The sequence below is a fragment of the Manacus candei genome, unplaced genomic scaffold (genome assembly GCF_025592945.1).
Source record: "Manacus candei isolate 608988 ecotype Guabito, Panama unplaced genomic scaffold, ASM2559294v1 h1tg000073l, whole genome shotgun sequence".
NCBI classification, from domain to species: domain Eukaryota; kingdom Metazoa; phylum Chordata; class Aves; order Passeriformes; family Pipridae; genus Manacus; species Manacus candei.
In genome coordinates this window covers 1177151-1191896 of record NW_026138121.1, presented here as the reverse complement: position 1 = coordinate 1191896, position 14746 = coordinate 1177151, and the positions used below count along the sequence as shown (strand labels likewise).

At 55.7% G+C, this 14746-nt stretch overlaps 1 protein-coding gene across 3 annotated transcripts in view; it reads left to right on the top strand.

The window, feature by feature from the left end:
• Positions 1-14746, top strand: part of CCND3 (cyclin D3) — a 35677-nt gene that overhangs the window by 12580 nt on the left and 8351 nt on the right. For 2 of the 3 annotated variants that reach the window (XM_051808975.1, XM_051808976.1), the window contains one exon: positions 12337-12552. In XM_051808975.1, coding sequence (XP_051664935.1) covers positions 12382-12552 — 171 coding nt within the window. In that variant the 5' untranslated portion in view covers positions 12337-12381. Of the gene's footprint in view, positions 1-10279; positions 10828-12336; positions 12553-14746 lie in introns of those variants that run through there. The other variant, XM_051808974.1, reaches the window with a different exon arrangement.

Here is a 14746-nt window from a genome sequence, read left to right as displayed (position 1 = left end):
TAAAGTCCCTAAATCCTGTCTGAAGCTGATTAATTTACACCAGGTTAATTACCAGGTGCCTTTCCAAGGGTCTGATCCAGTCATTCCACTGCACGATGGCATTTTCAGGGAAAATTAAATCCTTTGCTTCTGTGTTTATAAAGCTCTTTTGAAGACATAATCTTGTAGCATCTTCCACCATCTCTACCACCTCGAAGGCCTTTAGCATCATTAATACAGGAACATCATTAATGATTAATCACCTAACTATGAATTGGGGAGGTTTAGTGCCAGGTAGGTGCAGAATAAATGTGTTTGCTGAGCTCCATGTTCACACCTGCTCCCTGGAGTGTCTGGATAAATTCAATGGAGACTTATGGACCTCCTTTATCCCATTTGTCTGGAGGGAAACTGAGGCACAGAGCAGCTACTTGGTCTGCCCAGGCTGCTGAGCAAGGCACAAAAGAGTTGGGAAATCAATCCCTGACACCTCCTGGCTCTTTCCAATGTGTACTTTTTGCACTGTAAACGTTAGTCAGGTACACATTTTATCCAGGTGAGCGGGAAAACGCTCATCATTCTCTCTGGGAAACTCGTTCAAGAAACTAGAAAACAGAAATTGCTGTGCTGCTGAAACCTGGGGCTGATTTAACAGTCTGCCCTCTCAGAGAGGCCGGAATTAGCTGAGTCAGGAAGGCAGAAGAACCTGCACGGGCAGAGGAGGGATAATTTGCAAGAACCGTTATCGGCGCTGCCTCCGCAGCCCGTGGTTCAACATCTCCCCTCGTGCCTTTTAGAAACGGGACCCTCCCGGTATCCAGAGGGCATCCAGGCTCTTTCTGGCTTGTAACCTTGCGGGAAGTTGGCATTGCAGGCCCCAAGGAAGTGGCAGGAGCCAGGAGTGGTTGTCAGCTGTCAGCCCCCGAGGGTCGTGCTCAGGCTGGGGCAGTGGGAAGATGGAGGTGGGAGCTGCTGGGCCGGGGAGCATTGCCATGCACTGCACTGGTGTCTCTAGGAAACCTTTCAAGCACTCCCAGGCCCAGCAGTTTGCTAAGAAGACCCAGATCTCATTCCTTTCACTACACTTGCCAGCAGAAAGGGTGTTTTATTTTTTTTTTAAGCACTGCTGCTGGTCACAGCTTTTGTTGGGAAATTAAGCCCTTCCGCATCGGGCCGTGCTTTGGGCAGGAACTCATCGCCTGAGCCGGGCTCTGAGGGAGCTCTGTGTGCCTGGGGGGGCCTCACCGAGCCCCCAGGGACCCCACAGCTGCACCTTGAGCCAGGCAGCCAAGTGGGGACTGCAAATGTGCTCTGAGCTCCTCTGCCCTGGAGCGTGACCGCAGCAAAGGGGCGAGAGCTGCTCCGATGCCCTTCAGCAGCTCCCCCCGAGCCAAGGATTTCCCAGGGGGACCACAGGCTTTGGCAGGGGGTGCTGGGAGGCTCCCGGGGTCTCCTCGTTGCTTCTGTGTGGCTTGAAGGAGGTGGGGAGTCCCTTGCAGCCTCTGCTCAGACACCCAGACCCGTGTGTTGCATCAGGATTGAGCTTTAAATCAAACAGAGCTGATCTCGGGGCAATCTCCATCTCAGGCATGGAAGGGAGGGGGCAGGTTTCTAAATCCAGACCCTGGTTATTCCACTGCCTCAAGAGAAAAACACTTGCTGAGTGCCTTTGAAAACCCAGCCCTTGATCCAGCTCTTAGTTTTCCCTCCTTATCCTCCCTTTCCTTCCTCTCCCCAGCTCCCTGAGCGTGCATCTTCCCAGCCTCTGTCTCTGCCCGGGCTGAGAAGTGAAAATCTCGTGCCAATTTGACATTTGCCTCTTCTGAATGCAAGAAGCCCCTGGAGCTCAGGTGGGAGGAGAAACAAGTCACTCTGCTTCCCATCATGTGCGTGCCCAGGGCTCAGCCTGGGAAACGGGAGCCCCTTGGCTGAGTCTGCCCGGCCGTCTGCTCCTGTCACCTCACACATTTGTCACAGAACAAGCAGGGCAATGTAGTTCATCTTCTCTTTGCCCAGTTCTCTGCTTCCTCCACTTGCTGCTCGCAGCTCTCCTCCCGTTCAGTTCTCTCCTGCTTCCCAGGCGTGCTGGGGGTGAAGGTTCTCTCTCCTTTTCTTCTCCCAAGGGTCACAGTAACAAGTTCAGCTTGGCCAGGGGACCAGGCTGGTCCAAAACTCAGCAGGAAAAGCCAAAGGAGAGACTCCAGAGATCTCTGCTCCAGAGTCACCCTTGCAGAACAAAGGCAGGGCCATTCCAGGTCAAGGAACAGCAAAGGAACAGCAAAGGAGCCGCCGCTGCACCCACCGGGCCACGACGACCCCGTGTCCTTGTCCCCACATCCCTCAGTGTTCGCCTGTCACGTGCTCCTGATTCCCTCCCAGGCCTTCAGCAGGCAAGGACCTTCCCAGAGAGGTCACAGCCCCAGGCACTGCTCAGTTATGGAATTATAGAATGGTTTGGGTTGGAAGGGACCTTAAAGCTCACCCAGTGCCACCCCCTGCCATGGGCAGGGACACCTTCCACCAGCCCAGGTCGCTCCAAGCCCCGTCCAACCTGGCCTTGGACACTTCCAGAGATGGGGCAGCCACAACTTTCTCATCTCCAGGCTGAACAGCCCCAACTCAACAATCCCTGCAGTGCTTGTGACACCCACTTACCTGCCGTGTGACACCCACTTACCTGCCGTGTGACACCCATTTATTTACCTGCTGTGTGACACCTCAGGGGTCCAGAACAGCAGCTGCACTTGCAGCATCTCCAGCTGGGCCAGCATCCCTCAGCTCAGAGCCCTCAGGAGGGAGGGGGCAGTTTTGTGGCAGTGCCAGCTCCTGGCAGCCCTGCAGCCCTCCCTGCCCAGCCCCAGCCGTGTGGATAATCCGGCCAGGGCAGCTCAGCAGCTCTGCTCTATCAGTGCCCCGGGGCTGGCTGGGGCTGGCAGGTGGCCGTGCTGCAGGGAGTGTCCCCAGGAGAGGTGCAGAGCCAACAGCAGCTGCCAGCTCCCCTTTCTACTCCTTTCTGACCCATTTCTGGCTCCTTTCTGCCCAGACTCGTGTACTCAGGTGAGCAGGATGGTATTTCTGCTCCCAGCACCAGGACAGGAGTTTTTTGGCCCCCAGGGAAGCCTCTCCAGCCTCTCCAAAGCCAGGCTCTCTAGTAAGAACAGTTCAACAGGGCACAACACCATTTTTTTTCTGACTCAGCCATATAAACCAGTACTGATTTCCACTTGGGGGGTCTCAGAGGGTGCATCTTCAGGGCAGAGTGGGCAGGCAGGAGCAGCAGTGGGCTCAGAGCACAGGTAAGGCAGTAGCTTAGTGCTGAAATAAATGGGGAATATTTGAGGCGACTGCTGGAATCCCTCCACCAAAAATCTCCCTAAATACAGTGGGAATACTGCTTGCCCACTGATGTGTTCATAGGGTGAACCTCATTAGCATGTTGTTAATGTCAGTAATTACTGGTGCATTAATGCAGCAGTTTATGCAGATAATACACAGCTGCCAGCACTGCTGGGAGAAATGCATCCATATTTGATTAGGGATAGCAGCATCCCGGGGAGTTTGGTCTCCATGGATCTGCTGGGATGTACAGGGGTACCTGGCTGCCACAGTCACAAGGAACAGACATTTGTGCCATCAGGGAAAGGTGTTCTGGGAGCAGAGCCCAGGATCTGGACGAGACTCGTCCTCTGGGTTATTGGGAGGACGGCTGTGCTGGGGGATTGTCCTTTATTGCCCTTTATTGACACGGGGCTGGCATTGCTCTTCCCCTGCACCTACCACTGTGCTCTGCAGGTGCTGAGAATTCCCTTTCCTTGGCTTTGCAGCCTGAACTGGAGGGAAGGGCTCCTGGGGAGGACACACACGCAGGCGTTGGCTTCGCACGGTGACACCAGCCCGGCAGCTTTGGGGGGTCCCTGGGGGTCAGAGTGGGGGGTCTGCCCCACACACGGCCCCAGCTGCTCTGCTGGCCCCAGCCTGGTGCCCTGGGGCTGGGACAAGATGTTTGCTTTTGGCTGCACCCCCGGGAGCCGAGGGCAGGCAGAGCCTCCTGCTCACTCTGCCTCCAGCCCAGAGCCCCGGTCCCAGCCCAGCCTGAGCTGGGGGTCACAGCCAGGCACGTGCCCCACGAGTGGGGGAGGCAGTGGGGTATCAGTCAGAGCCCCTCTACCCCCCAGAACACTCCCAGGCACAGAGCACAGTCCTCTCCCTCCAAGGAACCAAGTCCAGCTCGGACTGGAGTGATGAGACTCCTCCTGCCCCTCGCTGGCACCCCAGAGCCTGATCCCACAGAATTCCCACTGCACCCCCCTCTGAGCCTTGTCCTGACCTGATTCCTCTGCCCTTCCAGAGGGAACAATCCTCCCAGTCCAGCCTTGGGCACAGACCTGCCCAGGCTCCAGCCCCAGCCAAGCCCTGTTTAAACTCCTTAAATCCATCCTTCCTGCCCAGCCCAAGCTCAGTCCATCACACCCCCTTTCCTCAGGCTGATCCAGCCCTGCTGCCGTGATTTTCCTGCCTGTTTTCCTTTGTGAGCTCCTGGAAAACGTGGCTGGATGCTCCCATGCAGGGATCAGCTGGGACACAGGCCATGGGTGCTGCCCCATCCCACAGCAGACCCAACGTCCAGCAGGAACACCAAGCCCAGCTTCCAAGGATTTGCCTTTCCCCTTGTTCCAGCTGGACCAGACCCCCTTCCTCAGCCCTTCCCTGATCCTTTCTCCCGTCTATCCACGGGAAATTCCCTTTCTGCTGCCGTGCTGGGGAGCCTGGGGCTGGCTGTGCCTCCCTGCCCAGCACCGGAGCCGCCACATCAAATGGAAAATAACCTGCAACCCCAAATTCTTCGAGAAACCCAAGGGCATCTCATGTCCCGCCCAGGCAGAGGCAGCGAGATCAGGGCAGGGCAGGAACGGGCAGGAAGGATGGACAAGGGAAGGGTGTTGTAAAAAGATGTATTTCGTATGTAAAATGTGTCAGGGCAGTGTTTTTTAGCAATTTGCATAATTGGTGACCACAGATAATCCCCTGAAATGACCTAAATATATCCCAGCTGGGGGCTTTCCAGGCCCAGTTTGCTTTATGAAATTCATTGGTTTCAGCTTTGCATTTTTTTTTTCCTATGGCCTTTCTTTCTTTCTGTCTTCCCCAGAAGAAGAACCTGAATTTGGCTGGTTTCTAAAATGCCGATTTGGGAGCAAAACCAAACATTCACCTGGGGATGGCTCACTCTGGTTACGAGTTTGAGTCAATGAAAATGCGACTGAATTTTAAGATTTCATCAGGAAAAGGGAACTAAGGCAAAAAACCAGCTGCTAAAATGACAAACTTTTTCAAGTGCTTTTCATAAAAAGTCAGGTGAAATGACACTGAAATTCTCCTCTGGCCTGAACTGTCAGCTGAGCTGAACTGGGGCTCCACTGGACTCACATCTGGCCCAGCTGCTCCAAAACTGAGACCCTCCAAAGCCATGGCCACTTTAATTAGACATTTTCTAAATTTTACTTAGAAATTTCCTAAAAAATTAGGAATTTTCTCCTAAATGATTGGCCAAAAGACATTGCGAGTCGCTTGCTCAGTCCACGTTTACAAATGTCTCTTTTCACCTATTTAATACCTTTCCCATCACTTCTTTGCTCTGTTCTGGAAGCCACCTCAGCAAAAGGCTTCCCTACATCCGACTGTTCATTTCCTATAATATGATCCTGGTTGAGGAACTCATGATTAAGTGGATATACACCCCAGGAACGGGCACAGCTGGATGCAGGCATGAGGGATAGAGTGTGAACCCAAAGAGCAGCAACAGTCACACTTTTATTTAAATAGAAAATTCCTCCAAATCGGGCCCAAACCTGCTCTAACAAGTGGATTCAAGTCAATGAAAAAGCTGTATTTTGGAATACAAAAGCTTGGAAGCACCAAGGTTTATCCTGCAGGATCCTCATGGGTGCCAGTACGGGATATATCTGGGATTGCTGGGATTCAGCATTCGATGACATCACTGGGAGCTAATGAGTTGGACTCAGAAGCCTCCCTTTCAGGGAAAGACATTGGGAAACACGTCCCCTGGGTCAGATGTTCCACTTGTGCTCAACCAAACCCCCCTTTGATTCAGTGGAAGCGTTTTTGTTCCGTTAAGGATGTCTGAGGGATGAGAAGGAGACAGACCCAGCTCTGGTGGGGAGTCAGCAGCTTGAGAGCCATGGAAATCCTTGGCTTTCCAGCCCACTGGAGCAGGGAATGGCTGGATGAGCAGGGAAGATGCCTCAGCTCCCTGTGCCTGGGGGCTGGGATTCCTGAGCACGGGAACAAACTCCTGGATGGGCCAACATGCTGTGGTGTCCTGGTCTCAGCTGCTCCTCCTGGCCCTTCCTCGTGGAATGGTTTGGGTTGGGAAGACCAAAGCTCATCCAGTGCCACCCCCTGCCACGGGCAGGGACACCTTCCACTAGCCCAGGTTGCTCCAAGCCCCATCCAGCCTCACCTTGGACACTTCCAGGGCTGGGGCAGCCACAGCTTCTCTGGGCACCCTGTGCCAGGGCCTGCCCACCCTCCCAGGGAAGGATTCCATCCCAGTATCCAATTCAAACCTGCCCTCCTCCAGCTTGAGGCCATTCCCCCTTGTTCACCAGCACTCTGTGTGTGATGGACCATGAACTGGGCCATCTCCTGCACCAGGAGGTGACACCAAAGCACCCCCAGCCCCCTGTGCCACGGCCCTCGCTCCTTCCAGCCGGGAATAGCTGCACCACCTCCCTGCTCGGGGAAAAGTCTGTGTAAACCACGGCAGATTAGAAGGGTTGTGCTTTGAGATCCTCACACCTGGAAGTGTGAAACGCTGCCTTCAGCCCTTTCTGAGCCGGGCACAGAAGGGTGCCAGGTTTGCATTTGCTGGGGGGGATTTCCTGCAGCAGAGGACGGAGTGATTTGCTCACTGGACTTGGCTTGCAAGGCCCTCCCATCTCAGGAGCAGTTTCAGTTGGTGTCACTGGTGACACCCTGCTCGTGGTATGAGCGAGGAAGAGGAGGGCTCAGCTCTGAGAAGGTCAGAGTTGGACAGATGGTGGATATGAAATATAAGAGAGAGAAACCAGGGGAGAAAAGGGGCTGATGGGGTTTGTGACAGTCTTTGGAGCCAGGACTGTGTCCAGAGAGACATGGGGGGGCTGGAGCGTGTCCAGGGAAGGGAAGGGAGCTGGGAAGGGGCTGGAGCAGCAGGAGAACTGAGGGAGCTGGGTGGGGGCTCAGCCTGGAGAAAAGGAGGCTCAGGGGGGACCTTCTGGCTCTGCAACCCCCTGACAGGAGGGGGGAGCCGGGGGGGGTCGGGCTCTGCTCCCAGGGAACAAGGGACAGGAGGAGAGGGAACGGCCTCAGGCTGTGCCAGGGGAGGGTCAGGTGGGACATCAGGAGGAATTTCTCCATGGAAAGGGTGGTCAGGCATTGGAAGGGGCTGCCCAGGGAGGTGGTGGAGTCCCCACCCCTGGAGGTGTCCAGGGAAGGACTGGACGTGTCCCTCAGTGCTCTGGGCTGGGGGACAAGGTGGGGATTGGGCAGAGATTGCACTCAATCCTGGAGGTCTTTTCCTACCTCAATGATTCCATGATGCAAAGTGACATGGATAAATGGGATTAGCCTCCATCCAAGCCCACGTGTGACACCAGCTGCCATCAGAATCAGACCCACATCTGTGTTGCCCTTTAAAAGCTCCAGCTCTTGGCAACTTTCCAATTTATCATCAATTTACCAAAAAAACAATGATCCCAGTTTTATGATTCAGCAGGAACAGCATCGCTGGGTCGAGCTCCTGGAAGTCTGGAGGCCAGCAGGTTTTTTAATTCTTACTCTGAAGGAATTTCCTTTTTTAATGTTGCTGTGCTCTTGCCCAAGCCCCAGGAAGTCGACTATCTATGGACAGCAGTGACCAAAATTTGGTTTTCCTGGAATTTTCCCTCCTTCCCTCCGCACACCCACACAATGGGCTTTTTAGGATGCCTGCAGTCTGTAATTTGCCTTTCCAGCCTGATAATGTGGCTTGCAGAGGCACCGCTTTTGCCAAGTCATCATCTGGAAGGAACAGTGGCTTGTGCAATGTTCCCTTGGCCCCCGGAGCCACCGAGCCCCGTTCCTGCCCCTCGGGCAGACTCTGGGAACAGGAGGGAGCCCAGGAAGTCTGGGAAAGGGCCCGAAACTTTCCATTTCAGAAGACGCAGCCCAGAAACCAGAAGGCCCAAGAACCCAGTGCTGTGGTTTCCCTTTGCCTGACTGAAGAAAAGAGCTGCTATTTTTACTGAAAATGTGGGACGTGAGGCCCTTCCCTTCCCCTGCTCGAAGGGGGGACGCTGCTCACAAGGAGAGGGTGGGGGGGTCACCCCGGATTAAAACCAGCTGACTGATCCACACAACTCTCTCCCATAGATTCCTCAAATATTTCTTGCCCACACCATGGGAAGATTTATTTGTAAGGTGAGAGGAAGTTAGTCGGGAAAAGGGAATCTGATCTCACCTACAAAAATCCCCCTTTTTCATTTTAAGGCAGGGGGATTGATGTAATTCTCTGCCCCTTTCTCTTCTCTAGTCCTGCATCACCGTGGGCTTCTGGGGGCCTTCAGCAACACAAATGCCACGACATCATTAAAAGTTTGCAGTGTATCACAGGAATTGCAGTAAATTAAAGCCACCTGCCCAGGGGAGGATTGTGGGATTCCAGTGTGTGATTCCAGGGTGTGTGACCTCTGTGTTCACTGTCATGAGGAGGATTCTGAACCTCTAAACCTCTGATCAAAAAGATGCTTTTCATTTTCGACAACCAAAACAATCCTGAGCAGGGAGAACAAAGACTTGGGTCTTGTCTTACTTAGAGGCTTATTAACTTTGTGTGTTTGTTCATCATTAAAAGACTCTTCAGATGACAAGAGAATACTAAATGTGTCAAAATGGCACATGTAGAAGTGACTTCAGGGGTGGGGGAGTAGCTGTTGTGGCACATCTCTCCTTTGGTTCTTTGTTCCTTTGCCTAAAAATACATGTGAGTGTATTTACAGAGGAATATTCCAGCAGGGCTGGTCAGAGGTGTCCAGCTGAGTCCCCTTTGTGTGGCCCTGCATCCTTTTGGGATGCAGGATTTTGGATACCACTTCCATTGCTCTGTTCCCTTCAGAACGGGGTTTTGTGTGGAGTGGGTCCTTCCCAGGAGTGCAGATGGGGGGTATTGCTGTGAGATGAATTTGGGTTTGTCTCCATCCACTCCCCTGTGTCCCGATGAGGGTGCTCTGGAAGGCATTTCCCACCTCTCCCATTTGTGATTAGAATCGTTTGGTCCCACCCGGTCACCCCTTGGGGCACAGGGGCCTCCAACTCAGTAGAAATGGACCTTCTGAGCCAATCCTCTCAACTCAGGGGGGAGCTTTTAATGTGCAAGTTTGAAGGCAGTTCATCCCCCTGCCAGTTAGACTGTTGTGCATTTTATAATTTTATACTATTTTCTGGCACTTCTCGGTAGCCAAGTCAAGACATTGCAGCTCCTGTAGCCAGAGACAAACATCAGAGAGCAGTGGGGCCAGTTACAGCTTTCCAGACCAGTCTGCAGCTTCCCAGACCAGTAAGCAATTCCAGTGGATCGAGGAGAAGCAGCCTCAGGTATCAGAGGCTGGGGAAAGTCACCGTGCAAAATTAACCGAAAGACTTTGAAATTCCTTTGAAATTCCTACAGTAAGCAGCCAGAGAGTGAACTTCTGAAAGGTGTTCCCAAACAATTGCTAATTATTCGGAAGAACCAGTCAGGGCTGACAAAGCCTTATCTCTGCAGCCCCCGCGGTTGTTATCTCCCATGGAGCCGCACCAGGGGAAATTATGGAAAGCGGCAGGCTCCAAGCCTGCGCACAGCTGATTATTTCCACAGCCTTGAAAAACTTCGCTGAGACACTCCAAAAAAAAAAAAAAGAAAAAAGAAAAAAAAAAAAAAGAAAGAAAAAGTTATAGGACTTAAACGCTGAAAAAAACACACTCTTGGAAACGTGTCGCGGGGTTGACAGCGGGCTGGCCGGAAGCAGAGGGGTGCGGGGGGAATGTGCGGTGGCTGGGGGAGCCCCGGGCTGGGGGGTCCCGTGTCCCCCCCGTGTCCCCCCCGTGTCCCCCCCCAACATGGCAGCGCCGCCCGCGCCCCCACGTGCTCCGGTCCCGCCGGCCCGCTCCGGGCCCCGCCCCCGGGGGCGTGGCCACCGCTTGCACTCGGTGCGGATTGGCTGGGCCTTGAGATGGCTCCGCCCCTCAGCTCTCGGGGCTCGGCCGTCCCGGCCGCGGATTGGCCGAGGCGGGCGCTGGCCCCGCCCCCCGGCGCGCGGCGGAGCCCCGAGCTCGGCGGGGCCACCCGGGGAGCGCGGCCAGTCCGGGGAGCGCGGCCGCGGCCGCTCCGTCCGCCCGTCCCTCCGTCCGTCCGTCCGTCCCGCACCGCCAGCCCCGTCCCTCCCGTCCCTGCCCCTCCAGCCCCCCGTGTCCGTCCCTCCGTTCCCCTGCCTGTCCCTCCAGCCCCCTGTCCGTCCGTCCGTCCGTCTGTCCTTCCTTCCCCCCGCCTGCCCCTTGTCTGTCCTTCTTCCTGCCCCTCCGTCCCCGTGTCCGTCCGCCCCTGCCGCCTCCATCCCGGCCTCCCCGCCGCCCATGGAGCTGCTGTGCGTGGAGTCCGCGTCCCGCGTGCCCCGCGCGGGGCGCGACCCGCAGCTCCTGGAGGACCGGCGGGTGCTGCAGAACCTGCTGAGCCTGGAGGAGCGGTACAGCCCCCGCGTGTCCTACTTCCAGTGCGTGCAGCGGGACATCCAGCCCTACATGCGGAGGATGTTGGCCGTCTGGATGCTGGAGGTACGGGACGCGCCGCCGCCCCGCTCCCCCTGCGCGGACACCGGCGCTGCTCCTGCCCCGGCGGGGGGAGCGCAGGGCAGGACCCCCGGCCCGCGTGTGCTGGGGGGGTCAGGGGTGCAGGGGACAAGGCGGGGGACACGCCAGCCCGGAGGTCCGTGCTCAGGGCAGGGGGCGATGCCGGTGGGCAGCGCGGGGGCTCCGCGCTTTGCTCCTTTGCAGGCGCTTCGCTCCGTGAGCGCCGGCTGGGCTAAAAGGCTAAAACGTGTGTTCGCCCCGTGCAGGAGGAGCAGGACCCCCCTCTCCTGAATCCACAGCTCACCCCACCCCTGTGGTGAGAGACCCCCAAAAGCTCCGGGCAGAGCTGGGCTGTCAGAGCCTCGGGCTCGGGGCTGCGAGTGCCTGGTTAGAGGGGGAAATAATAACGCTACTATTTACTTCCCCAAATTAAAAATGAGTGTGGCTCGCTGCAGGATGGAGTTCGGGGCGGGGGGGGGGGGAAATCTCAGGGGGCTCTGCATGAGGTGGTCGCAGTGAAGAGTCTCGATAAAGAACGATTTGCAGAGGAGCGGTGAGGTCGGGATGGAGCTTCCCCCGTCCTCCAGCCCGGCGGCTGCTGCAGGGAAGCTCCGTCAAAAGAAATAACGAACATTTGCTTTTTAAAGGGGCTTTTTTCCCCCCCCTCTCCTGTTATTTTGTTTCTGCCGTTCCCTTTACGAGAAGGGTGTTAAATAAATGCTGCTCTGGGACCTGTCCCTGTGAAGCCCTGAAGGGGTGACAAGCGGGTGACAAGTGGCAGTTGTCACACCCGTGTCGGTGTCGCCGGCGCTGGGGCAGCCGGGGCTGGGAGGAGGATGGTGTTTGCTGCAGAATGGGGAGAAACCGCAATGTTTTTATGGTCGTGTTGAAAGAAGGAAGTTAAATATGACAAGTGTTTTGATACTGTTGGGAGATAAGGGCAGAGGGCTGAAATTTGGAGCTGCTGGATTCTGTGGCTGAGGGAGGAGGACTTTTGGACCCAGCATTGATTTGGGTGCTGCCACTGACTCTTCTTGTGTCTCTGGAGCACTCGAGGTGCAGTTGCCAGCAGTGGATCCTGCTCTGTTAAGTCTCCAGCTGGGAATATGCTGGAACTGCTCACTTTCTCCAGAGATCCCCAGTCCCCACGGGGCAGGAGGTGGCAGCTTTGCTGTCCAGCTGGCTGGAGACATCTCCAGCAGGGGAGATCAGAAACGGGGCCAAATCAGGCCGGTTTGGTCTCATTTGTGCACTCTTTCTAGCTGCACCTGAGTTCTGCTGCTTTCCCCAGGAAGCTGAAGTCTTGAGGCCTTGGGGAAGCTCCTTGCTGGTGTAACCCCAGGGATGTCACCAGAGTTAACACCTGGAGCTCATTCACCCCAGGCCTCCAGAGCCCTGGCAAGTGTGAAACACCAGAGGCTTTGGAGCTGCGGTGCAGGCAGGGGCTGGGGAGCCCTGCCTTTACTTTGTGTCTCTGCCCCTGGGTTTTGCCAGGTGTGTGAGGAGCAGAAGTGTGAGGAAGAGGTTTTCCCCCTGGCCATGAATTACGTGGATCGGTTCCTGTCATCGGTGCCCGTGCAGAAGAATCGCCTGCAGCTGCTGGGGGCTGTGTGCATGCTGCTGGCCTCCAAGCTGAGAGAAACCATGCCCCTGACCGTGGAGAAGCTCTGCATTTACACAGACAACTCCATCACACCTCAGCAGCTCCTGGTAACCACCCTCTCCCTCCTCCCCAGCTCTTCTGCATCCTGCTGCCTGCCATCCCACCTGCCTCCCTGTCCCTGCTCTTCCTCCCATTCCCTCGCCTCCCCCTGCATTCCAGCCTTCTCTCCTCCCTGTCCCTGCTCTTCCTCCCATTCCCTCACCTCCCCCTGCATTCCAGCCTTCTCTCCTCCCTGTCCTGCAGGGTGTGGTGCCTGTTGGTGGAGACCTTTCCACCTTCCCTGTTGTGGGGAGCAGAATTGTCCCCTCCAGGTGGTAGAGGAAGTTCCTTGTGCCTGCAGTGCTCGTTCCCAGCCCTGGGCTCTCACCCTGGGCTCTCACCCTGGGCTCTCACCCTGGGCTCTCACCCTGCACGCTCAGGCAGAAGTTCAGTTCTGAGGCTTTGAGAGGCAAAGTGTTTTCGTGTCTGATAAAAGTTCAGAGATCCAAACCCCTTGATTTCCACTCCCCCAGTGCAGGAGGAAACTGGAGAGCCCCTTTTCTTGGGGCCTTCCATGCTGGTGGCTCAGGGCCCCGGGGAGGAAACGGTCACCTGGGCTGAGAACCATCCCTGGGGACCGTTTGCCCCGAGAATTTCTCAGGGTTACTCATCACCTTATTGAGTGTCTCTGTTTTTTTGGGGCTGGGCTGGGGTGATCTGAGTGTGATTTGTCCCCAAGGTGGGGAGTGAACCCACAAAACTTTCAGGTGTGAGCCGAGGGCAGTTCTGGTAACTGGGGAGCTCTGGTATGAACATGGTTTTTCCAAGTGCCAGTGAAAGGCTGGGGAAAATCCCCTCACCTCCATGACCCTGTAGTCATTGTGGGTGGTGATTATCTCAATTAGCACTCAGGGGTGGGTGATTAATCGTGGGGAGGGGTGGGAATGCACAGAGGAAACAGTAGCAGTTGTTTCTTTCCTGGATGCTGAGTCCTGTCGACATCCCTGAGACAGGAGGGAGTCACAGCCAGTTCTGGTGGCTCCTGCAGCCCAGACCTCGGGTGGACACCTGGTGCCTGCATCCTGTGGGTCCCAGTCCTATTTCATTCTGATTTGTTTGGTGAATTCTTGGGCAGGATTTGCTGTTCCCAGTTGAATTTGGGACCTGTTTGCAGCAGGCTCCTCCCAAAGGAGAGTGGAGAGGTGCAGGTGGGGAGTGGGCAGAGCATGTGCAGCATCCCTGGAGACTCTCCTTCCCCCTCAGACTCCAGTGTTAATTCCTCCTTGCTCAGAGTCTTTCTTATTTCTTCCCCCGAGGTTTGTCAGCAGGAAGCTGTGGCCAGGCAGCACCACAATGTTCATCTTCCCTTCTCCCTCCTCCTGGGGTGGAGCTGGAGGAGGAAAGCACTGTCTGATGCCTGTTCTTCACTGCTGATCCTTCAGGTCTCAGTCCTGGGGTTCTCCCTCCCTGGATCCTGGGTTGCTCTCAGGAGGCACAGATGGATGGCTGGCACAGATCTCTTGGATCTCTCTGCTCCAGAATCAATTTGGAGTTGAGGTGGATGAAAATGGCTTCATTTTGAGGGTCAGAAGTCCTTTTTTGGGCTAGCCAGAGGTAGCTTTTCCAGGCAAATAGAATCCCTTTCCCACTCAGCAGTGCAGGGGTTTATTCTGGTCATCAAGGGCTGAGCAGAGGCATCAGGAGCCAGCCTGGCCCTTCCAGAGGGGACCTGAGGCCGTGGCACATCTCTGGGCAGGAGCTGCTCCACAGTCCATCACCTGGTGGGCAGCTTTCCCTGCCCACCACGGTTTCCATGGATTTTAACCCTGTTTGGAGCACATCCCACTCCAGTCTCCCATTGTCCTCACTGCAGAGAGGGAGGGGAGGGAACATCTGAGGGCCTGTGAAGGGTTTGGGCTTTGGGACCCGCTGGAGTTAGTGCTGGATTACAACACCCAGGGGCTGCTCTTCCCCCTCTGTGCTAATCAGGGGATGTTGCTGCTCTTTCACAACCTCCCAGGGTGGGGAGGGGAAGGGGAGCTTCTTCATCAAGGTCTGGACAATGGTTCATCCTGGCCTCTTCCCATGGGTCGCTGCCATCCTGGACTCCAGGGGTGCTGGCTCACATTCCCAGCAGGTTTGCTTCCTTCTCCTGCTGGGATGCTTGGCACCAGCTCAGCAGCTGAGAAGGGACACACTTGAAACAAACTCTTGGGGAGGTTATTCTAGGGAGAAGGAAATGATGCAAGGAGGGACTTGTCC